Genomic DNA, 25,833 nt, shown 5'->3' on the forward strand with positions numbered 1-25,833 from the left:
TACTGCACTCCCCTCGTTACGTTCAACTCGATTTCTAAACTGAAGGAAACACTTCACGGCATGCGCTTCAGAACTGCTACAAATTCGTCAGGCAATAGAACGTGCTGCTCGAACTGTCAACACAACTGGCACTGCCAAGAGTATCCTACGACTTTGACATCACTTGCAACGGGTTATACACAGTAATGCTGATGACTACTTTGAAGGTCAGTAAAACTTTGAAACACATATCAATTTTGTACGAGCTGTAAATAAATAGATGCCACTATTAACGTTCCAACCCTTGTATATGAGAGTTATTTTCAATACATGAAAAGGACAGATTGCTAATCATCAAAAAGATGACACGTTAAGTTGCAATAAGCATGATCAAAAGATTGTTACACATTGGGCTTTTGGCCCAAGCCTTCTTCATAAATGAAGAAACACAAATTCACACAACCAAGCACACCTAATGTAGACACACCCACTATCTCTGGCCATTCCAGCTAGAAAACAACTGTCATGTTGAATGAATACATCAATAAGGCGTGGTGTGGGGAAGGGGGAGTGATTGCAGTGTATTGGGGGGGGAGGGGGGGGGGGTGAAGAGCACACACACTGGCAGAGCATGCAGGGAAGTGTTGGGAGGCTGTGGGGAAGAGGGCTGGGGAGGAAGCAGAAAAGGAGATGAGCAGAGAGGAAAAAAGATTGGTGGGTTAACTGGCAAAGAGCAGCACACAATGAAGGTGAGGGGATGTAAACTGGGAGAGGTTATGGGACAGAGGGCAGAAACTGTTGGTTGGAGAATGTGGGAACAGTAGTTATGACAGGTTGAGGCTAGGATAATTTCGGGAGTGGAGGATGTGTTGTAAGAACAACTTTCATCTGCACAGTTCTGAGAAGCTGGTGGTGGAGAGGAGGATCCAGATCGCTTGGGTTCGGAAGCAGCCATTGAAATCAAGCATGTTAGGTTCTTTGCCCTTGGCCACACCTTGCTGGTGGCCATTCATCCTGGTGGACAGCTGGTCGGTAGTCATACCAATACAAAAAGCTGTGCAATGATTGCAGCAGAAATGGTACATGACATGACTGCTTTCACAGGTGGCCCGGTGCCTGACTGGGTAGAACAAGCCCGTGACAGGACTGGAAAAGGAAGTGCAAGGTGGGTAGATTGGGCAAAGCTTTTACCTGGGTCTTCCACAGGGATATGATCCCTGTGGAAAGGGGTTGGGACTGGGTGTCGCATAGGAATGGACTAGGTTGTGTAGGTTGGGTGGGCGACGGGACACCACTTTGGGAAGGATGGGAAGGATCTTTGGTAGGACATCCCTCATTCCAGAGCCTGGAGATACAGGGTGTTTCAAAAATGACCGGTATATTTGAAACGGCAATAAAAACTAAACGATCAGCAATAGAAATAAACCGTTTGTTGCAATATGCTTGGGACAACAGTACATTTTCAGGCAGACAAACTTTCGAAATTACAGTAGTTACAATTTTCAACAACAGATGGCGCTGCGGTCTGGGAAACTCTATGGTACGATATTTTCCACATATCCATCATGCGTAGCAATAATATGGCGTAGTCTCTGAATGAAATTACCCGAAACCTTTGACAACGTGTCTGGCGGAATGGCTTCACATGCAGATGAGATGTACTGCTTCAGCTGTTCAATTGTTTCTGGATTCTGGCGGCACACCTGGTCTTTCAAGTGTCCCCACAGAAAGAAGTCACAGGGGTTCATGTCTGGTGAATAGGAAGGCCAATCCACGCCGCCTCCTGTATGTTTCGGATAGCCCAAAGCAATCACACGATCATCGAAATATTCATTCAGGAAATTAAAGACGTCGGCCGTACGATGTGGCCGGGCACCATCTTGCATAAACCACGAGGTGTTCGCAGTGTCGTCTAAGGCAGTTTGTACCGCCACAAATTCACGAAGAATGTCCAGATAGCGAGATGCAGTAATCGTTTCGGATCTGAAAAATGGGCCAATGATTCCTTTGGAAGAAATGGCGGCCCAGACCAGTACTTTTTGAGGATGCAGGGACGATGGGACTGCAACATGGGGCTTTTCGGTTCCCCATATGCGCCAGTTCTGTTTATTGACGAAGCCGTCCAGGTAAAAATAAGCTTCGTCAGTAAACCAAATGCTGCCCACATGCATATCGCCATCATCAATCCTGTGCACTATATCGTTAGCGAATGTCTCTCATGCAGCAATGGTAGCGGAGCTGAGGGGTTGCCGCGTTTGAATTTTGTATGGATAGAGGTGTAAACTCTGGCGCATGAGACGATACGTGGACGTTGGCGTCATTTGGACCGCAGCTGCAACACGGCGAACGGAAACCCGAGGCCGCTGTTGGATCACCTGCTGCACTAGCTGCGCGTTGCCCTCTGTGGTTGCCGTACACGGTCGCCCTACCTTTCCAGCACGTTCATCCGTCACGTTCCCAATCCGTTGAAATTTTTCAAACAGATCCTTTATTGTATCGCTTTTCGGTCCTTTGGTGACATTAAACCTACGTTGAAAACTTCGTCTTGTTGCAACAACACTGTGTTCTAGGCGGTGGAATTCCAACACCAGAAAAATCCTCTGTTCTAAGGAATAAACCATGTTGTCTATAGCACACTTGCACGTCGTGAACAGCACACGCTTACAGCAGAAAGACGACGTACAGAATGGCGCACCCACAGACTGCGTTGTCTTCTATATCTTTCACATCACTTGCAGCGCCATCTGTTATTGAAAATTGTAACTACTGTAATTTCGAAAGTTTGTCCTCCTGAAAATGTACTGTTGTCCCAAGCATATTGCAACAAACGGTGTATTTCTATCGCTGCTCGTTTAGTTTTTATTGCCGTTTCAAATATACCGGTCATTTTTGAAACACCCTGTAGATAATCAAAGCCCAACGATGGATGTGGCTCAGTTATATCAGTGGTACTTGGTGACAAAGAGGGTGCTCTTTTACAGCTTGTTCTTGAGGACGATGGGAGAATTGGGGCTATGTGGTGATACGGCATCGGAAATCTATTTGCAAACTAGGTCTGGGAGGGGGACGGGGGGCAACAAGAAGAAAAGGAGATAAGCAGAGAGGGGAAAAGACTGGTGGGTGCACTGGCAGAGAGCAGTGCACAATGAGGGTGAGGGGGCGTAAATTAGAAGGAGGTTATAGGACAGAGGGGGCAGAAATTGTGATGGCCTTTGTGAGATCTTCAGCATACTGGGCAGAGGAGATCTTGTCACTGCAGATATGCCATTCCCTATCCTCTTTCCTTCATAACCTCAACACCTTCTCTCCCGCCCACTTCAACTGGTCCTCCTCGACTCAGCTTGCACCTTCCTGGATCTTGTCCTGCTTCTCTCTGATGACTCCAAACACACCTCTGTCCACAATAAAGCCACCAACAATGAACACTACCTGAATTTCAACAGCTCCCATCTTTCCGCATCAAAAAAGCCTTCCCATACAGCCTTGTCATCTGGGGCCAACGTGAACTTTTCCATTCTGTTTGTTACTTGTTAGCTCTGAAGAACATTTTCAGCCTTCTTTATGAGCCTTTTGATTTGATTTTGGTTTTTTATTGACCCAGTTTCATCATACAGCACAAATTGAATAACTGATATTGGACTATTCCATGCCTCAACTGTATAGTGAGTGGTTGCTTTTACTCCTATTATTATTTGTATTCCAACCAGTAATTTTCAATACTGCTTCAAAAACTGTAGTTTGTATTTAAATGTCTGATTTACAATGTCATTAGCACAGAAGTACCATTTAATTAAAATTCGTATGATATTTGCTCAGGAAAATATGAAATCTTAAGTTGCTTTAATTTTCATTTCCCTTCAAGCATAATCTTGTAAAGCATACGCTAAAATTCTATGGCTTGTCAAAACTTCCCTGTGTCCATTTTACAAGTCTAACCAGTTAACGGTTCCTCCATGTTGAAAATAACAGAAAGGTTCTTTTACTGTCATGCTCATGATCTGTCTCCTCTGGCTCCATTTTTAAAAGTCTGCAGATTTTGTAATTATCAAATTGGGTGGGAAAAGACAGCTCCATTTTAAATAGACTGCAGATTTTGTGATTATCAAATTGGGTGGGAAAAGACAAATAATGTCCAGGAATACCTTAAACTGGAGGCACATTCTGTTCACTGGCAGGACTGCTTTTCAACAGAACAATCATTTTTGAAAGCTTACACACACAACTAAACAGAAAAAACAAAGGTTATTTATGAAGAAACTGATGTTAAAGTTTTTGCAAAAGGAAACATTCCAGTCAAAAAGTGCCCAATCTTAACTGTCAGTTTCAAATAACTAAGGCTTTGTTTATCTCCACTAATGTAGCGCTACACCCTCCAAAATTTGTGGGTCACGAATTTTGTAAGAAATAGATGCAAATTTTGCCAAAAATAGATGCTACATTTTCCAGTCCTTAGTTACCACTTAGTTTCTTCATACTGAGAATGAAAATCTTGTACTGATAGCTCAATATCACAGGTATTGATCACTTATATTATATCTTTTAAATCCATGTCATCAAAACTTTTTTCATCCCAGTTGCAGTACGTGATCTCACGACAGACTGTGAATCAGATGTCACTGATGTGACAATTATAGGATTTCCGAAAGGCACAAACAGTTATAGTGTTGCTTCTGTTTCTCTAAATATCATCAAACATCCGCTTCAATGCCAGGTGAAGGTACCAATGAGTGAATTCAGCAATAATTATGACTTGGTTGGACCACTAAATTAGGACAGTGGTGAGGTGTGGAAGAAACTTAAATCTTATTGTCACTAAATGCCATAAATGTGTGATTGGTGCACTAACTACGAGGTCAAGAGCTTTTCTTGAAGGCATTTTGGTTCTCACTGTGTCACCTCTGGAAAAAAAAAATTAAGTGGTGTATTTATTATCCAGGCCAAAAAGTGTACATATGAAAAGGTCTTTTGGACCTGAAATCTCAACTGTATTATGGCAGAAAAGAATAGAGTATTTATCTTTAATTGCTTTCAATCCAGGGGCTTGCTGTTTACACAAAATTAATGTTTGAGAAGTTCCACATTCCCCTTAAAGATCTGACTCTTCTATGTCACTTATTTGGTCTGGAGTGTAGCAATGATACTCTATGGCTTACTTTAATGTATCAATTAATAATATGTTTAGCACCTTTTGCTTCTCCTTTGAATTTCTTGTAAAAGTTTTCTTTGATGGTAGATGCTCCACCTCTCATCCCCCCCCCCCCCCCCCCAAATATACAGCCCAGGACTGTTCACCTCACCTGCTCTTCAGCAGGTGTTTTCTGTCATTCATGAACAGGTAAGTCAGATTAAATGTACCGACAAAATGAGTAAGTGAGTGAGTGTGTGTGTGTGTGTGTGTGTGTGTGTGTGTGTGTGTGTGTGTGTGTGTGTGTTTTTTGTACTACAAAAACAGGAATGCCATAACTCCAAATAAGTGAGATCTACAACCCTTCACACATCTGCAGGTTAGGCTTTGGCTTTCCCATATTTGTTCGGTGTTTTAGACCTTAGTACTTCCTTCGTTTTAATATACAAGGCACAAACTATATGAATAATGTATGAACTGTTACTCTCAAGGGACGTTGAAGTCTAAGATAAACTCAGATAGCATAACTGAATAGTTGGAATTGGCAGATATGTGATTTAGCTTGTGTAATACTCCATTATGAAGCAAATACAGCAGTCAGAGAAGAAGATGTAGAATAGGGGGAAAAAAACTGAAGAAATGTGCTGGCATCATATGGTAATGAACTGTAGTAACACACTTGAGCAGATTTCAAAACAGATTACAGAAAGAAAATCATGTATGGTTATTTCCATGGCTACTACGGGACTTAAAATCTACACAACTGGAAAGAGGGACATGTAAATTTTATAATAGCTGTGTAGAATCAGCTATGAAAAAATTATGTTTCCTCTGTAAATACACCTGAGAGTGAAAAATAATTCTACAGGACAAAAAATATATGTATCTCCACCTGCACGTATGAACAAACCTCTGAGTATCAGATCTGTCCAAAACACTGTACAACCTTATTTTTATGCCGAATAGACACATTAATTTTGTATTATTAGTTTATGTATGGTGTTACATGGGACTATGCGAGCCAAATGTACTTGATGAAGGAATGATTTTAAGAAATGGTTTACAGGATGCTGGTTAGAAAATTTATAAAGAAAAGAAACTAAAAAACATTAATAAAACAAAAAATGCTGAAGAGTGTGTGAATAAATAACACATTACAGAGAAAATGTCCAACTACTGGGAGAAACACCTGTACACAACAGAAGAAGTGTGGCATGAAGAAATATTTCAACTCAGACCTGAAGACTTGGGTTTATCAACTAATTTTTTCACTTCTGCTGGAAGCCTACTGAAAATGAAACCTGCCTTGTAGTGCATGCTTTCTCGTATAATGCTGAAAGAAGTGTTATCCAAATATTCAATCCAGTTTCACTGAATGAATGTTGCACTTTACCACAGATCTGTATGACAGTCCTATTATGGGCTTCTTGGTGAGTGCACGGAGTTGCCCCAACACCATACAACATAATAGGGTGAATGTAAACAAAGTAAAATAAACAAGCCATCACTTTCAAGTGTCAGGGATAATGGAGATTATTCTGACAGTGAAGAATGCAACATTCAGTTTTTGCACCCACTGATGTTTGAAGTCTAGTAGTTCTATACTGGAAAGGCAAAAAGCTATGGTTTAATAGCTGTGGCAATTCATGGAATGGGAAATCACAGGAACTAAAACATGAGTATATAGTCATGTAACAAACGTTAGGATGAGATGTGGAAAATAACAAATTGTTCAAAGAAAGTGGTACTGTGAAATGTAAGCCTTATTGTGAATGAGATATTAACATTTATGTTAAATTTTCACACTTTTTAAACAGATGTTAGAAATTGACTAATACAGAACCAACATGATTATTACACACTATACATCTTACCCAATTCACAAATTTATGAAAACACTGAGAACAATACACTGATTGGGTGAGGATATGATCAGTACAAAATAAAAATAAAAACACGCATTCTTCCTCATATCTCCCATTAACAAGAACCTTCATACTGAAAAGATTCACTTGAACATTTACACATCTTATATTTTATACATCTCTATAAATTGATTACTGCTGAATGTTTCAAATACAACATGGGGACTTTATTCAGTGTAGCAAAGACATCTTTAACTTTTAGTTTATCAGACTGAAACTTTCATATGAAAATATTACTTGACTCACCATTCCACGATTACTAAATATTTCGAAGCTCTCCGACATCTCATCAGCCAGTTCATCTGGAATGAGAACCTGTAACCACGGACCATGAGCTACATAAGGGTTATCATCATCGACCAACGTTCCAGTTACTGTCGGAGCTACGAAAGTTATAGCTGTATCCCCCATCATCGATTTGAATGTGAAATGTCTACCATGTTTTACACGTCCCCTGTAAGGAAAAAATTCAAAATGTTTGGATCCATTCGTCATTCCTTAGTGCAAAAATTTATATTCTAGAAATTAAAACAAAAACTGTGTATGTTACACTTAATTTAAACTTTTCACTGGTTTTTCTTTCACATTTTTCATTAGGTGACACATCTCATAAACTAAATAGCAGTTAACAACATTAATAAAGAATAAATGCCATAATGTATGTTTTCATTACAAATACAGCTCTCACAATCTTACAATGAAGTCCATGGATTTGTACTTCTGTACTCAATGTTATGTAAATTATGCTACAGTGTCTAACCACTGCTGTGATGATATCTAGTGAAATGAATTATAAAAGTAGCTTCCTGCACATGTGCAGATATGTACATTAAAACGAAGCTGACAACGAAAATGTGCTTAGTATTGCTAGTTGCTATTTGAACAAAGATCTTATCATGCAACTTGGCTATTCAGTATTAAATGACAAAATTTGCATACCTACATAAACTAAGTAACTAACCTGATAGCTAATGGCAATAATTCCCCTGCTTCTAGGTTGAATGTAAGATGTAAGCCCTCCAGTTTTCTGGTGCGTAGAAGTTCTGTTGACTCAAGAATATCTGCATCACCATTTGATGTAGTGCCTGTTAGTTCCTTCTTGCATACATTGTCATTACTGAAATAAATATAAAGTAGAAAATATAAAATCTATTATTTCAAAATAAATATGTGAATAATTGGCATTAGATAACATTAAGAAAATGAAAAAATATACTAAGCAACAACTGTCCTAGTTGAGGTATTTTCAAATATCACTGATAGTAGTCTGATGTTTGAGGATGCTCTTATTGTTCTAATTAAATCACCATCACCAAAGAAAAGTTAATCTAGTACAACTGAGTCCTCCAGTTTTGATGATGAAAGAAAACAGTCAACACCTATGGGTCATTTCCTAGCTATCACTGGCTATCACTGGCTAAGATGGATGAGGAGGAGACAAAGGACAGGAGAGAGCAAGTGGAACTGACACTGGTCTCTCCAAACAACCACTAACACACTTTTCCATGATTATTTAGAGTAACCACATATACTGATCTCCTCAGCCACAGCCAGAAGGTCCAAGGGACATAGAATGGCTGCCGTGTAGTCCTCTGCCATATGGAGTCATGTGGATGCAGTATGGAGGGGCACTTGGTCAACACTGCTCTCCTGGTCATTTCCAGACAATGAAACTACTACTTCTCACTGAATTAGCTATTTAATTGATATCATGAGGCTGAGTGCACCCCATGACTGTCTTACCAACACAGAACAATCCTTGGCATTACTGGGAATCCAACCCAGGACCTCCACATGACAGCTATCTACACTGATCACTCAGCTATGAAAGCGGTCAGAATAACCACAGAAAAAAAGAAATCAGGCTGTCTGGAGCGGGATTTGTGTCTTGTTCCTCTCACAGGTATCTTTACCTAAATACTATCATTGAACTAAAAAGAGAGCTCTAGAAGACCGTAGCGTTCCAAAGGATTGGAAAAGGGCACAGGTCATCCCCGTTTTCAAGAAGGGAAGTCGAACAGATGTGCAGAACTATAGACCTATATCTCTAACGTCGATCACTTGTAGAATTGTTGGAACACGTTTTATGTTCAAGTATAATGACTTTTCTGGAGACTAGAAATCTACTCTGTAGGAATCAGCATGGGTTTCGAAAAAGACAGTCGTGTTAACCCAGCTCGCGCTATTCGTCCACGAGACTCAGAGGGCCATAGACACGGGTTCACAGGTAGATGCCGTGTTTCTTGACTTCCGCAAGGCGTTCGATACAGTTCCCCACAGTCGTTTAATGAACAAAGGAAGAGCATATGGACTATCAGACCAATTGTGTGATTGGATTGAAGAGTTCCTAGATAACAGAATGCAGCATGTCATTCTCAATGGAGAGAAGTCTTCTGAAGTAAGAGTGATTTCAGGTGTGCCGCAGGGGAGTGTCATGGACCGTTACTATTCACAATATACATAAATGACCTTGTGGATAACATCGGAAGTTCACTGAGGCTTTTTGCAGATGATGCTGTGGTGTATCGAGAGGTTGTAACAATGGAAAATTGTACTGAAATGCAGGAGGATCTGCAGCAAATTGACACATGGTGCAGGGAATGGCAATTGAATCTCAATGTAGACGAGTGTAATGTGCTGCGAATACATAGAAAGATAGATCACTTATCATTTAGCTACAAAATAGCAGGTCAGCAACTGGAAGCAGTTAATTCCATAAATTATCTGGGAGTACGCATTAGGAGTGATTTAAAATGGAATGATCATATAAAGTTGATTGTCGGTAAAGCAGATGCCAGACTGAGATTCATTGGAAGAATCCTACGGAAATGCAATCCGAAAACGAAGGAAGTAGGTTACAGTAGGCTTGTTCGCCCACTGCTTGAATACTGCTCAGCAGTGTGGGATCCGTACCAGATAGGGTTGATAGAAGAGATAGAGAAGATCCAACGGAGAGCAGCGCACTTCATTACAGGATCATTTAGTAATCACGAAAGCATTACGGAGATGATAGATAAACTCCAGTGGAAGACTCTGCAGGAGAGACGCTCAGTAGCTCGGTAAGGGCTTTTGTTAAAGTTTCGAGAACATACCTTCACCGAAGAGTCAAGCAGTATATTGCTCCCTCCTACGTATATCTCGCGAAGAGACCATGAGGATAGAATCAGAGAGATTAGAGCCCACACAGAAGCATACCGACAATCCTTTCCACGAACAATACGAGACTGGAATAGAAGGGAGAACGGATAGAGGTACTCAGGGTACCCTCCGCCACACACCGTCAGGTGGCTTGCGGAGTATGGATGTAGATGTAGAATATTATTATTTTTGTACAAAATTTTACACAACTTGCAGTTAAAACCTTCCCCAACAGTTGCTAGCATTTCAGCTGGGATACAAAAAATTGGTATGAAATCTTCTTGAACAGTAGCAGCCCAATATTAAGTAAGACCATAAATGAAACACACAGAGATACTAAACTTACTCGTCCAAGTCCAATGATTTTCCAATTTTTGTGCTCAGTAACCCTTTTCTCAATGCTGCTTTGATGAGCTGAGAATCTTTTTCAGAAATCGAGGGACGGTCAACACAGCCTTGTCCTCTTGAACATTCATTTCGATTAACACCATCCTCTGGTAGAAGCTCTTCAGTTTCCTCATTACGATTTCCAACTACAAGAAGTAACAACTATTACAACAAGTTCAAGTCAGTTCACTACAAAATATACCAATAACATCACTACATTTTCAGTCATCTAGTGTTCAATACAAATTTTTGAATTCATTAGTCAAATGTAGCGTGTAAGTGAAACAGCTAGTACTTGAAGAAAGCTCTCATTTGGTTAAACACCGAACATACTTGCTACATGTAAACATTTAAAAAATCTGTAAAACAAACAACAAATTGCCAAAAATATTTACAAGCTGTATCTATCAATGGAAACTCCAGGCTGAAATATAAACAATATAAAGAAAAGATGGATTGCTACTTTAGTAAAGATGACAAGTTAAGTTGCACACAGGCACAAGAAAACACACCTCATGCACACATGATAGCCATCTTCGATAGCTCTGACTGGAATGTCACTAGAAGCAGCAAATCTTGAGGAGGTGGGAAAAGGGCATTTGGGGAGAGGGGGGGGGGGGGGGGGGAGGGGAAGCGCTTTCTGGTTGAGCATACAGAGACCAAGAGACTAGACTACCAAAAGGTGCAGTATTGGGAGGCTGTGAGGCAGAGGTGATGGGGAGGGTGGCAGGAATGGGCAGTGAAAACTGAGAGGAGTGGGGAAGGGCAAAGACGGGTGAGACAGTTGGCACACAGAGGCACACAAAGAGAGTGGGAGACAAGAATAGGGAGGAGGTGATAAGACAGGTGGGGTGGGAAGTGATGGTTGGAGGGTGCGGAGACAGTATATTACTGTAGACTGAGGCCTCTCTCCCCACTTCCCTGCCCCACAGCTTCCTGACACTGCTCCTACTGGCAATCTAGTGCCTGCACAGTCCATCTGAAAGTGCTATTCTCTGCCCCCACTCATACTTTGTTATCCCTTCCCCTCTCCCACCCACTCCAGATTGTTGCTTTTCTTTTCTAGTGACAGCTGCATTCTGGTTCGAGCTGCCTGAGGTGGCAGCCACCTGAGTGTGAGGTGTGTTACCTTGTGTGAATGAATGTGTGTGTGTGTGTGTGTGTGTGTGTGTGTGTGTGTGTGTGTGTGTGTGTGTGTTTCCTTTTCTGGCAAAGGCTTTGACTAAAAGCCAATGTGTGTCTTTTTGCTGTGCCTATCTGCAAATTAACTTATCATCTTTACAGTATGTAGCAATCTATCTTTTCCTTATATTGTTTATAAGCTGTATCTAAGTGATCCTCAGATTCAAGTCAAAGGAAATCGTAAAAATCCCATGACATTTTGGCAACATATCAGTTGCCATTAAAAAGTAGCCTGACATGATACAGAGAGGAGCAGCAGGAATGGGGAGGTGGAGTTATCATACATTTTTACATTCTCACACTACCATGTAATCCAGGTTAAGCCTCATTTATCCATCTCGTTACAAGAGTCAAAGACTGACTTGTGAGCTGCAGTGGCCACTACATTGCCTAAGTTTGGGATTTGAGTAAGCCATACAAATATGAGGAAGAAGAAATAAATAGTTACTTGAAAATGCAATTTTTTGTTGTCCTAGTTCATAGGATGTCCTTTGGCACTGCAGTATTCCACTGTAGCATGTAGATTATTGTCATCTGTTATGGTTTTCTACTCCCATAAATAAACAAGTTTTTTGATAAATTTTATCTCATTTTCAATTTATTTCTTGATTGTTATATAATACATGTACAAAAATCTCAAGATCCTATTTACGATTAATTTCACAGAAATTTATTATTCAGAGTGCCATTTCAAATGTTCTGCTTGGACTTCTGTAATTAGTACTTATTATGCCAGTGTGAACTAGAAGTTACAGTTAATTAAAAGTTAGCACAGTTCACTGCGTGCAAAACACTATGAGCTAATATCTGAGAAGGGTGGCCTACGCCATTTGAATGTCAAAAATACCAACTTTTCTGTAAAGTACTTTAAATTACCTAAAATTAATTATTTTCTGCAATAATTAACATCGAAGTTTAAATCGCCCATGTCACTTTCCATTCCAGAGTTCGTCACAACCACTGTTAGACTACAAATTTTGAGTGCATGCTTTTGTTACCTTAATTTTTCTGTGTAATCGACAAAAGCATTGATTGGTTACAAATTAATAATTTCATGTAATTCACTCTAATATGTAATATGGGTTTGGGGTTGTTTGGGGGAAGAGACCAAACAGCGAGGTCATCAGTCTCATCGGATTACGGAAGGATGTTGGCCATGCCCTTTTGAAGAAACCATCCCGGCATTTGCCTGGAGCGATTTAGGGAAATCACCGAAAACCTAAATCAGGACGGCTGGACGCGGGATTGAACCATCATCCTCCCAAATGTGAGTCCAGTGTGCTAACCACTGCGCCACCTCGCCCGGTATTGTAATATGGGGATCATGCATGTAAACAAGGGGATTCACAATCTGGAAGGAAAAGAGTGTCCATGCATTTTTTAAAATTTGTAACCAGTACCATTTTCTGTCTTCCAAAATGTTACTGGTTCTTGCAATTCACCAAAAACAGTAAATTCCAATCCAGCCAAATTTTAAACCTTTATGAAGCTTTCAAAATAAGACTGTTCTTACACCTGTCAGGAAGTAGTCAGACATCACCCAAACCCGGCAGGCCACAATTTGAGAGCTAATGAGTAACATCTATGTTAGATACATTCTCATTGTTGATTTGCGCCACAATAATGCACATTCTATAAGTGACAATATGCGTTCCAAACACCACAAAACTCAAAAACTTTAATAAATAATTACATTTTAGTGATAGCTTTAATCTAAATTAATGGGCCTTGCTAATTCAAATGTGATGCGATCAACAAGTACTGTGAACTATCATTGGCAACTGACTGAGGTATTGTTACACTCCAGTGATTTGTGTGATGGACACACTTAAATGAACACCAGAGTGAGTTATCTTTAACCAGCACAGTGGTAAGTGACAAATGTGGTATTTTCGTATAAATAGGAACATTGCCTTTGTACCACAGGAGAAAATGCAACTTCTTCACTGGACTGTGACTGCGAAATATTGTGGACTTGCATAACAGTGCTAATACTTTGTTCATAGTGTAAAAATTGGTCACTGTACTTATCAAGTGATCTTCACAAGGAATAAAGGTGTGTGTGATAATGAAATCTAAATGCTTGTGACAGGTAGTTTTTTAAATGAACAATGTTCCAAACTTTTGTAGACTTTCAGCTTTGATGTGATCTACATTGATGCTACCGAGGAATAACTATAAAATCCAAGTCTGTTTCATCAAAAGCAGACTTCTTAGGCTGAAACATCAATACATGGTGGTGATATTCCTTGCACTGTTGCTCAACTGTGTAAAGAAAGAAAAGTGTCTGAGCACTGGTGGATGCATTTAGTTTTAATAGTCTGCTGATTTCACCCTATAAGCTGCTGGGATATAGCAAATAAATGATTGTTTTACATTTCTCTCCTTTCATGAAACCATTCCTACACCTGATCAAGGTTCTTTGAAAAGCGCACTTGATCCGTAACTTCATGTGTTTCTTCCACGAGAAAACTGCCTGCAAACTGCATAACTTTTCATCTATGCTTTGAGCATGAGTTTCTGAGAAAGTGCTCTCAGTATTCCCCCACACTACAAAATGCAAATGGATTTACTGTGTCTACCTGCACTATATGTTACATCTGAGACATCCATCTGTTATTCACCAGATGAGGCCAAGCAGAAATGGCAACAGAAAGCATTTCTCCACTTCCATAGCTATATTAATGCTATGGTGGGAACAATTAAGATGGCAAAAGTCCTGTCATCAATTCCACCCTTATGGCTACAATACTCTGTCTTTCTAGTGAAGGTGTTATCAGTCTTGTGAAAGAGTCTGTGACAGGGGAAAAAAAGAGTGACAGATAGACAAACAAAAAGCTGATGATCCAATGAGAACTTTTGCCCTTTGCACAGCTGGACCACGACATGGATGGGGTGGAGGTGGGGGAATGACTAGATATGAAGAAAAAAAAACGTATGTCATACAACTTCATTCGAATGGACATGAAGAAAAAAAAACGTATGTCATACAACTTCATTCGAATGGACACCCAGGAAATGATTAGGTGCATATCACGTTATAGAAATGATAATTCATTTATACATTAAAATTAAAAAAAAAAAAAAAACAGTTGAATATTCAATTTATGATTAGCTCTTTCAGTGCATTTGTGATGGAATTAATTTCAAGGCACCCATCATCAGCAAAAATGATCATTTCCACTTTATCAATATAAGGTAAGGCACCAGTAACATATAAGAAAAATAAGAATGACTTCTCTACGAAAGTCTACGGCCCACAAAGATTAATTTACCCTTCACTGGAAAGACAGAGTATCCATTTGATGGATTTGTGTAACATGACACTCTAATTTCCAAGTCTGTTAGAACCTAGTCATTATTTTTATCTCCAATACAGAGAACTTACATTTCACTTCTTACGTTGCTGTTCATAATTTCATTTCCAAGAAGGGAAGCCCCCAATGGCAGTAAAAGTGTAAGTTTTAGATTGCTCAACCTATTACGTATGTTGCAACTCCTTCCTCTGTTTCTGTCTGAGGCAACAATGAAAGTGAAATGGGAGGCATTCCGCATGATGATTTTGAATGTAGGAATGAACGCAAATCAGTATCTGGAACATTTGCAGCAGCCTTTTAGAGATTCACTTCCAAATTAACAGCTTGCTTCTGGTTTAATGAGTTTGAATACAAGAAAAATTCTCTTGGATACAAACTGAGTACATTCTTGGTTCTGGATCTGAATATCAGTAGTTTACGAGGAGGTTATGAAGAAGAAGAAGGAAAAAAACAGGATAACATTTCCGTGGGCAGAGTTGTATAGTAAGCAATTCTGCCGCTAAACGTGTGTAGCAAAACTCACCAGTTCAGTGCCACCCGTGTCGTAAACCTGCCTTGTTCTGTTCATCTGCAGTGAAAGTTTTTGCTAGCACTGTTTTGTTCTTGTTTCATTTTTTATGATGGCAATTTAAGTGAACAATTTGCAGCTGTAAATTTTGTTTCCTAACCAGTTAAAATGCTGCTGAAACTGTTTTAATGTTGAAAACTGCTTACCAAGATGACACTATGGGACAAAGGTCATTACAGGTTATGAGTGATGGCGCTATGGTTACAGCCCAGAAACAAAGCAACAGTCATGCCATGGAAGACGTCATCATCATCGACCCGCCCAAAAAAATGTCGTCAAACTTCAAAATGGTGCCGATTTGCTTTTTTGATGCCAAGGTATACTTCATTCAGAGAGTGTTCCCCCAGGTCAGAGCGTCAATCAAACTTCTTATTAGGGAGTTGTTAAGAAGATTGCGCAACAGTGTTCATCAAGAGAGACCCTATTTGTAGCAGGCAGGGACACTGATTTGACAACATTGAAGAAGTCAATAAAACAACGAGGGAGCAGCTGTCAGCCATTTTAGAAATGGCTACAAAAAATGTTTCGAACAGTGGAAGCACTGGTGGGATAAATTCATTAGTTGTACTGGAGGATATTTTGAAGGGGATAAGCTTGTTTTGTAAACAATATGAAAATATATAGCTTTTAAAAAGTAGTCCCTGTCTTTTTTGGGTACCCCATCATATGGGATCTTGAATCAAAACCTGCAGTTTAAAATAAGGACATTCTGGATACCAAACTTTCCAAACCCTATGCAAATGACTGCATACTGAATTCTGCCCACAAATGTGTACCAATTCAAACATGGAAAAGTCACAATCATGTATTTGTCTATCTGGAAACGTGAGAGCAGCATGAAGTGCGGGAAACATAAGGAGGTGTAATTTCATTCTGAAAAATAATCTCTCTGTGAGTATTTGCAACATGTTTAAATAATTGTGTTTCACAGCGGCAATAATCCAGACATCTGCCTCTCATTGGACAGTGGACTACCAAATGAACTATCTGAGCATGCCTCGTGAGCTGAGTAAAAACTTGCCACCTAAGTTTTCTCCATACATTTTAAGCTCTACTGAGGATGGCCTGTGTGTTGTGATCCCCTAGAAGAAACAAAAGTAGCACCCTAATGCAGTGTACATTCACTAAAAAGTGAGATGTACACTCACTAAAAATGAAATCTAGTCATCTCCATAATATCTCAGGAGTTGTGGTTAGATTTATATCTTTGCTACCCCTTCAGCAATTTGGAAGAGCCTCAGGGGAAGTAGGAAGGTATGTATAGTAATTAATGGCAGGCTGAAGCTCTGGGTTTAACACTAAGGCATGTTTGTTTAACATGACTGATGGTGTACTACTTGCAAAAGGCAGGTATCCGGGTTTGAGTCTCTGTTCAGCACAGTGTCTAAACTTGTCAAGGGTGTTTAAGTCTTCACTAATTTTCTGAGTCACAGATAGGCACAACAAAAAGACTCTCACAATTAAAGCTGTTGGCCATTAAAGCTTTCGGCCATTAAGGCCTTCATCAACAACACACACACACACACACACACACACACACACACACACACACACACGACTGCAGTCTCAGGCAACTAAAACCACACTGTGAGCAGCAGTGCCAGTGCATGATGGGAGTGAGACTGCGTGGGGGTAAGGAGGAGACTGAGGTGGGGAGGGGGTGGGATACTATGGTGGGGGTGGCAGACAGTGAAGTGCTGCAGGTTAGACGGAGGGCAGAGGAGAAGCGAATAGGTGGGGGGGGGGGGGGGGGGGAGTAGCAGAAAAGGAGACATAAAAATTGTGGGTGTGGTGGTGGAGTGATGGCAGTGTAGTGCTGTTCCCATTCCAGCACTACACAGCCATCATTCACCACCACACCCAGTCTTTTTATTTCTCTCCTTTTCCACTATTTCCCCTCCCCCTTCCCACCTAACTGCAGCACTGCTCGCAGTGTGATTTCAGTTGCCCAAGACTGCAGTCGTGTGTGTGTGTGTGTGTGTGTGTGTGTGTGTATTGTGGACGAAGGCCTTAATGCTCAAAAGCTTTAATTGTGAGTCTTTTTGTTGTGCCTATCTGCAACTCAGCATCTCCACTGTATGGTGAGTAGCAACTTTCCTTCTCATGATATTGTTACAGTCCATCCTGGATTTTCCATTGTTTGATTCACTAATTTTCTGCATTTGTGAACAGTTACTTAAATGTTAAGGAATCATTCTGAGTAAACAATGTAACTATTTTAATTTCTTTTTTGATAATTAATAGCAGTAAACTTTCCGAATACTCAGAATTCTCCCAAAAAGGATCTACATTTAATGTAATCTGAACTCTCATTTCAACTGTAACTTTCTAACATTTAGTTCTCCTCATTTTATTGCTGTTGCAAATACACTGTCCTAGGTTTTCATAGGTTTGCAACAGATTTTAGAGAATTCAGGATTTGCTTTTCATATTTTCTGTTATCAGTCAAATTTATTTATTTTACGCATATAGACTGAAGTGGCAAGTGAAAACGTGTACCAAGGAGAGAAATAAATCTGGGTCTTCTGGTCACAAGACTGGTGCATTAGCCACTAAGCAGCTTGGTACAGCGGTTCACACAACTGCAAGGATTATCCTGGCATGCCTCCCTCCTTAATCAAATTCTTACTGCCACTCCACTCTTCTTTAAATTCTCCCTTACATATGAACAGAATTGCCAAGGCTCTCCATGTTCTGGAATAGCACCTCAGCATCAAACATAAAAGGAGGTCCAGCCTGAAATCCAGGTGCAGGTACTTATACAAACAAAATTACCCAATTTCAGAGACTTTACTGGTTTCATACAGGTATGATTTTATATAGACTGAAGCAGCGGGTGAAAACCTGTACCAAGGCCAGGAATTGAACCTGGGTCTCCTGCTTACTTGGCAGGTGCGTTAGCCACTAAGCCATTATGCCCTTAAAGGGGGGAGGCATACCAGATTAATATGGGCAGTTGTGTGAAATGCTGTGCCTACGTGGCTTAGTGGCCAATGCACCTGCCTAGAAAGCAGGACACCTAGGTTCGATTTCCAGCCTTGGTATCAATTTTCACTTGCCATTTCAGTCTATATGCCTAAAATCATACCTGTATGACGCCAATAATGTCTTTGAAATTGTGTCACTTCACTTATTTATTTTATGTTTAATTGACATGTTGCAGTGTGTTTGAGGTATGTTTTGCTCATCATCAGGTATTTACATATATTAATGAAAGATAAAATTGTCTTAATCTGAAATAATACAGAGCTGCTCTGTTCATTATTTGCTTCGGGGGTAACTAAAAGCACTGTCATATGTTACATAAACACAAATAAATGTGACTTGTAGCAGAGAACACAAATAATTATTCTATAGTCATGATTCCTAAATTCTGTCCGCATGGCCACAATTAATCAGGATATGGATGTTTGAAACTACTGAGAACTGAAAGACAGTTTGTCTTTAACCAATAACTAAACCAAGTATGTACTCATGCTAACAATGATGGAAAAGATAAGACTGATGCTTACTGTAAAGGTAACATGCTGAGTTGCGAACACACACAATTAAAAGACATGTACATATAAGCTTTCGGTCACAGCCTTAATTGGGAAAAGAGAAACACACCATTCATCCACACACATGCCTGCCAACTCCGGCAGCTCAGGCCTAGCCCGAGCCGCTGGAGTAGGCGGTCACATGTGTTTGAGGTGTGTTTGCTTGCGTGAATGATGGATGTGTGTGTTTTTCTTTTTCTGATGAGGGCTGTAGCTGAAAGCTTATATGTAAGTGTCTTTTAATTATGCCTGTCTGCCACTTAGCATGTTAACTTTACAGTAAGTAGCAATCTATCTTTCCCTACGTTGCTAATATTCCCACCTGATGTATCCATATTAATATTCACTACAATACTGGAATTTCAAAGATGGAGTAGTTGAAATCTTTGACAGAACTGTCCCATTATTTATATGCAGTTGTTCTCAAAATAACGCTACTTTATTACCGATTTGTTGCGATGCATGGTATGATTCACATACAATCTGAGCAGACAGGAATCATTATAAATATAAACAGTGACTGTAATAAATATGTTCTTTATTGTCCAGTATTAATAGTTCAAAAATTGCTCACTACGTGGCTTACCAATGTGATGGATCAGGTTCTGCATGTTTACATCTGTCCAGGAACACCGAGCACTTACGCCACTTAGATTGGAGCCATCTTTCTCAACACCTTGATCTACTTCCTCCTGGACTGCCAAGTCTATTTCCTGCATGCTTTCCCCCCGACGCATGTCAGTCACTAGCCATTGGCTGCCAGCCCTTCATAAACAAAAAACGCAAAATACTTAATCTAGCAGCATAACAACACATCAATAGCCAGTCTAGATAAAAAGGAACAGTTTAAGTGATATCTCACAACATAAGTACGCCCTAAAAGAAATTTAAGTATTTAGTATTAGTTACTTCAATGTTTACGATACAGGCAAATGTAGGTTTGCATATATTATTTGGACAAAGCAAACATCTGCATTAAATGCAAAATTAGAAACTGCTATGGATTATGCACGTACCACTGGATGAGAAAATGAATTAAAATTCTATTTACTACCATGCCTGTGATTGATTACAATTCAGCTCTCCAGTGAAAAATGTGTAAAGTTTTAAAAAGAAAATTTGTTGTTTCCTGACAGAAAGGGAACTACACCTATAAATGAATATCAAAAAGTAACAAGAACAGTAAATATAAGAGCAAAAGTTAAGCATTAAATGTTAATGTACAAGTTATCGTAGGACATGAACTAATGGACTGAAATATGGACTGAAACTTCAAACGTTTAATCTGCAGAACTCAGTCAGGACTAAGTAACAAAAGTGTGTGACCTGGCTGGAATTAAATGTCTATTAATAACAATGCTTTCCATTTTTCTGATGTGGCGTGAAATAATTAAACATTCATCACTATAACAGTAAGGTAGAGGACCACTAACAAGATACTGTGATGTCCAAAACGAAAATGCCTAATACTGAAACTATTTAGGTCACAAATAGATACAGAAGGATTCTGATGGAACAGAAACTGGACTCTACTGCAACGAAGAATGGGAAGTATGCTTGGTAGCAAACACACATGAACTGAAAGCTGCTACCAAGTAGAACATAAGGGTAACATCTCAGCAGCAGCCAATAAGATGGTGATAATGACAGGAAAACCGCTGAAATTTATTTTAATAATAATATAAAGGGGAGGTGGAAGGAGAGGAAGTAATTTCAATATCCCGACTTTACTTTATTGTTCACACACCGGAAATCTGGAAAACTTCCAAATGATGATGATGATCGGTTTGGGAGGGGGGGGGGGGGGGGGGGGGCACTCAACTGTGCGGTCATCAGCGCTGGTACAAAGTCCCAATTTTTACACAGTCCAATTTTTTTTACACATTCCAATCAAGCCATAGTCACAAATGATGATGATGGAATGATGAGGACAACACAAACACCCAATCCCCAGGCAGAGAAAATCCCCAACCTGGCTGGGAATTGAACCCGGGACCCCATGATCCGGAGGTAGCAGCGCTAGCCACTAAACCACGAGCTGCGGACAAATTTCAAATGGGAACTGTAATATCTGAGTCAGAAGTTTATTTTACACATGGTCCACCAAAATGTGCATGCACAGTATGTGGGTGGGGGGTGCCACTAAATTGATTTTGGGAAAGAATGATAGTTAATTGAAAGAAAATACAGATTAATTTAAACATTGTCTTTCATCATTCAACTTGAAATATTTGAGAACAACCATCATTTCAAACATGAATCTTTCACTCTGCAACAGAGTGCACATTGTTTTGAGACTTGTAGCCAGAATGCTAGATCAGGACTTGAATCCAGAACCTCACTTTTATGGGTAATGTTCTTAGCACCTGAGCTATCCGTATGCAACTGCTGACCTGCCTAACATTTCGCTTTTGCCATTACCTCTCTACTACACACCAGTTCTTCTGCACACCTCACTGGAAGTTTCAAAACAGCGCACATTTCACTCCAGAGTGAAAGATTCATTCTGGAAACAATTCACAACACTGTGGCTAAGCCAGTACTCCACAATATTCTATCTTACAGGAGTTCTTTCTTACAGAGTATTGGAAAGGGTTGGTGAGAGAAGATGTCTGCTGAAGGTTGTAAGAGAAAGGAAAAAGAACTGGTTGGGACATTCATTGAGAAGGGAGTGCTTGCTAGTAGATGCTTTGGAAGGACTGGTTTGTGGGAGAAGACTGAGAGGAAGAAGGAGATACAAGGTGATAGACGACATAAAGGGAAGAGGAAATTATGCAGACCTGAAGAGGATGGCAGAAGACCAGACAGCCTGGAGAACTACCATGTGAAAACCTGCCTTTAGGCAGAAGCCATGATGATGATGATGATGATGATGATGTTGATGACAGGAGTTGAAGTCCAGTGAGGTACGCAGGGGAGCTTCTGTAAAGTTTGGAAAGTAGGAAGGACATATGGACGCAAGGGAAGCTGAGAGGCATTAGTCATGCCTGGGTAGCTCAGTCAACAAGTGCATTGTCCATGAAATGCAAGGTTATACGTTCCACATCAGTCCACCATACAGTTTTAATCTGGTTGGCAGTTTCAGTAAACATTATACTCTATAGCCACAAAGCTTTTGACAGTGTTGACTGGAATACTCTCTTTCAAATTCTAAAGGTGGCAGGGGTAAAATACAGGGAGCGAAAGGCTATTTACAATTTGTACAGAAACCAGATGGCAGTTATAAGAGTCGAGGGACATGAAAGGGAAGCAGTGGTTGGGAAGGGAGTAAGACAGGGTTGTAGCCTCTCCCCGATGTTGTTCAATCTGTATATTGAGCAAGCAGTAAAGGAAACAAAAGAAAAATTCGGAGTAGGTATTAAAATTCATGGAGAAGAAATAAAAACTTTGAGGTTCGCCGATGACATTGTAATTCTGTCAGAGACAGCAAAGGACTTGCAAGAGCAGTTGAATGGAATGGACAGTGTCTTGAAAGGAGGATATAAGATGAACATCAACAAAAGCAAAACAAGGATAATGGAATGTAGTCTAATTAAGTCGGGTGATGCTGAGGGAATTAGATTAGGAAATGAGGCACTTAAAGTAGTAAAGGAGTTTTGCTATTTGGGGAGCAAAATAACTGATGATGGTCGAAGTAGAGAGGATATAAAATGTAGGCTGGCAATGGCAAGGAAAGCGTTTCTGAAGAAGAGAAATTTGTTAACATCCAGTATTGATTTAAGTGTCAGGAAGTCATTTCTGAAAGTATTCGTATGGAGTGTAGCCATGTATGGAAGTGAAACATGGACGATAAATAGTTTGGACAAGAAGAGAATAGAAGCTTTCGAAATGTGGTGCTACAGAAGAATGCTGAAGATTAGATGGGTAGATCACATAACTAATGAGGAAGTATTGAATAGGATTGGGGAGAAGAGAAGTTTGTGGCACAACTTGACCAGAAGAAGGGATCGGTTGGTAGGACATGTTCTGAGGCATCAAGGGATCACCAATTTAGTACTGGAGGGCAGCGTGGAGGGTAAAAATCGTAGAGGGAGACCACGAGATGAATACGCTAAGCAGATTCAGGAGGATGTAGGTTGCAGTAGGTACTGGGAGATGAAAAAGCTTGCACAGGATAGAGTAGCATGGAGAGCTGCATCAAACCAGTCTCAGGACTGAAGACCACAACAACAACAACAACAGCCACAAATGTCGTTGGACATTTTCTGAGAAAAGACAGAGTGAACAACAACCATGAACAGAAAAAGATCTGAACACCCCCCCCCCCCCCTCCCCCCACTGCGCCCACCAGATATTTGAGTGTGTTTAAGTACTGCACTATCATAATGAGAGAAACTACTTTAATTACACAGTACATAAATGGCTATAATGCCCCACCATAACTGAGTCACTACTTCAAGCTAATGCAGTGGTGTCTGATCAGGAGGTAGCAAGTTTAAAATATGTTAACAGGAAAAATTTATCAGCATCTGTCTTTGGCCAATAATGGGAGGAGAAGTGGCAGGCTATAATGTGTAGACTGTGCTCAATATCGTGAGTTATATACCAGCCTTTCGACAGTATTTCACCCAGTGAGGGTATGTGACAACATTTATGGCTACCTGTACCCCATTTCGTGCAGAGACATCATTAGTTCAACATGAAATGATAAAATTACATACTGGCAAACTGGTTTTCCCATTGCATTTTGTATTATTCAATACTTAAGCACAAAAATGTCATGAACATTTAACTAAAATAGGAAGCACACACAACAGTTGTTTATATGATATGGCTGTAACATGAAACCACAGTGAATGCTTTAAGGAAGGCACCAAGAAACCAGAAAGTTGTGGAGAAAGCCATACAAGATTCTCACCTTGCCACTGAAGCACAGTTTTTGGTAAGAAATTGTACTGGTGTTTGAACATTACTATGCAATAATGAAGGAAACTTTAGATAATGTCTCATCAGAGAATGAACACAGGGAACACTGACAAGGACTGGGTAGAATTCAAGACTTTTTTTGAGAATCATCCTATTATTTAATGTGAGTAATTTTACGAAACAGCTGAAGACCTTTTCCATCAAATACAGGTGCAGTATCTTAACAGCTGTATCGTCTCACTTAATGCTGCATGTTAAAAAATATTCAGTACATGATGTGAGGTGAAACACACATGAATGTTTGCAAGCAGCATCTCCCACACAGGTAACCATTTCTGTCAGGAATTAAGAGGCTCTTGTATCTCACACGTTTAAAATCACATCAACTGTTTATGATACATGCAAAGAGGGGAAATTTAAAACAACTTACAAAAAAAAAGAAGCTGAGCTTTTGCCACTGTGCTTGGAGATTCCAAAAATGATAAAAGAATCAAGACTTTTGAATCTGCCATAATTTTCCACGAGGCAAAGGCAAAGGCTTGATTAAGCTTAGAAAACTATGCGCTCATTAATATAGGGGCAAGATGAAAAATTATTGATCTGGGACAGAAATTACATTGATATCAATGAAATTTTTGTATTTATTTTGTTGTAAATGTTGTACAAAAGTGTTGGTCACATTTCAATGTGATCTGGAGAAGATGAAGAGAAAATGAAAAACCTTATAAATGATAACCATGTTGTTATACTTATGTATGAATGTTGTTGAATGAATACACACTGAAGCACCTAAGAAACTGGTACAGGCATTCGTATTCAAATACAGAGATATGTAAATAGGCAGGGTACTGTGGTTGGCAATGCCTATGTAAGACATCAAATGTCTAGAGCAGTTGTTAAATCAGTTACTGCTTGTGAATGACTCCCTGTAGGCGCTGCTCAGCAACAGCAGTACTGGAGGAGCAGTAAGAAATGCAGAAGTCACCCGCCTACAGAGAAGGCAAGACAGATGGCCCTACAGCTGCCACTAGACCGTTAATGGCCACTACAAACAGAGAGACACTCATTACAGAGCCCTGCGGGACTCCATTCTGCAGGATATGGATGGAACTATGGGAGGCACCAACTTGGACATGGATAGTACAAAGCAACAGCAAATTTTGGATACAAATCGGGTAGCGGGCCTCGGAGACCCCACTCGTATAATGTGGCAAGGATATGATGTCACCAGGTCATGTCATACACTTTTCTTCAATTGAAATATGGGGCAACCAGGTGTTGGCATCTGGAAAAGGCTGTGTGAATGGCAGACTCAAGGGACACAAGATTATCAGTGGTACAGCGACCCTGACAGAAGCCGCACTGACATGGAGCCAGTAGGCCACATGACTCCAGGACCCAACCCAACCGCCAGCACACCATACATTCCACCAGCTTATAAAGAATGTTGGTGAGGCTGACGGGCCAATAGCTATCCACATCAAGCGGGGTTTTACTGGGTTTGAGCACTGGAATGATGGTGCTCTCCCGACATTGCGATGGTAAGATGGCTTCGCACCTGATTCGGTTGAAGATGACGAGTAGATGTCGCTTGTAGTCAGATGAGAGACGTTTAATCATCTGACTGTGGATCCGATTTGGCCCGGAGTAGTGTCGAGGCAATGTGCCAGGGCACTGAGGAGCTCTCACTAAGTAAATGGGGCATTACAGGATTCACTGTGGCATGTAGTGAACGAAATCCCTTTCCCTTCTAGCTGCCATTTGAGAGTGCGAAAGGCTGGGGGGGTAATTATCCGATGCAGAGGGT

At 40.2% G+C, this 25,833-nt stretch overlaps 1 protein-coding gene across 1 annotated transcript in view; it reads right to left on the reverse strand.

Annotated features, from left to right (window-relative positions):
- The window catches only part of LOC124791568 (suppressor of fused homolog), a 143,886-nt gene that overhangs the window by 5,105 nt on the left and 112,948 nt on the right, over positions 1-25,833 (reverse strand). Inside the window, exons 5-8 of the mRNA XM_047257873.1 lie at positions 19,747-19,925; positions 10,514-10,700; positions 7,991-8,146; positions 7,276-7,483 (exon numbers count right to left, since the gene is read on the reverse strand). Coding sequence (XP_047113829.1) covers positions 7,276-7,483; positions 7,991-8,146; positions 10,514-10,700; positions 19,747-19,925 — 730 coding nt within the window. The remainder of the gene's footprint in view (positions 1-7,275; positions 7,484-7,990; positions 8,147-10,513; positions 10,701-19,746; positions 19,926-25,833) is intronic.

Source organism: Schistocerca piceifrons, chromosome 1, assembly GCF_021461385.2.
Source record: "Schistocerca piceifrons isolate TAMUIC-IGC-003096 chromosome 1, iqSchPice1.1, whole genome shotgun sequence".
NCBI classification, from domain to species: domain Eukaryota; kingdom Metazoa; phylum Arthropoda; class Insecta; order Orthoptera; family Acrididae; genus Schistocerca; species Schistocerca piceifrons.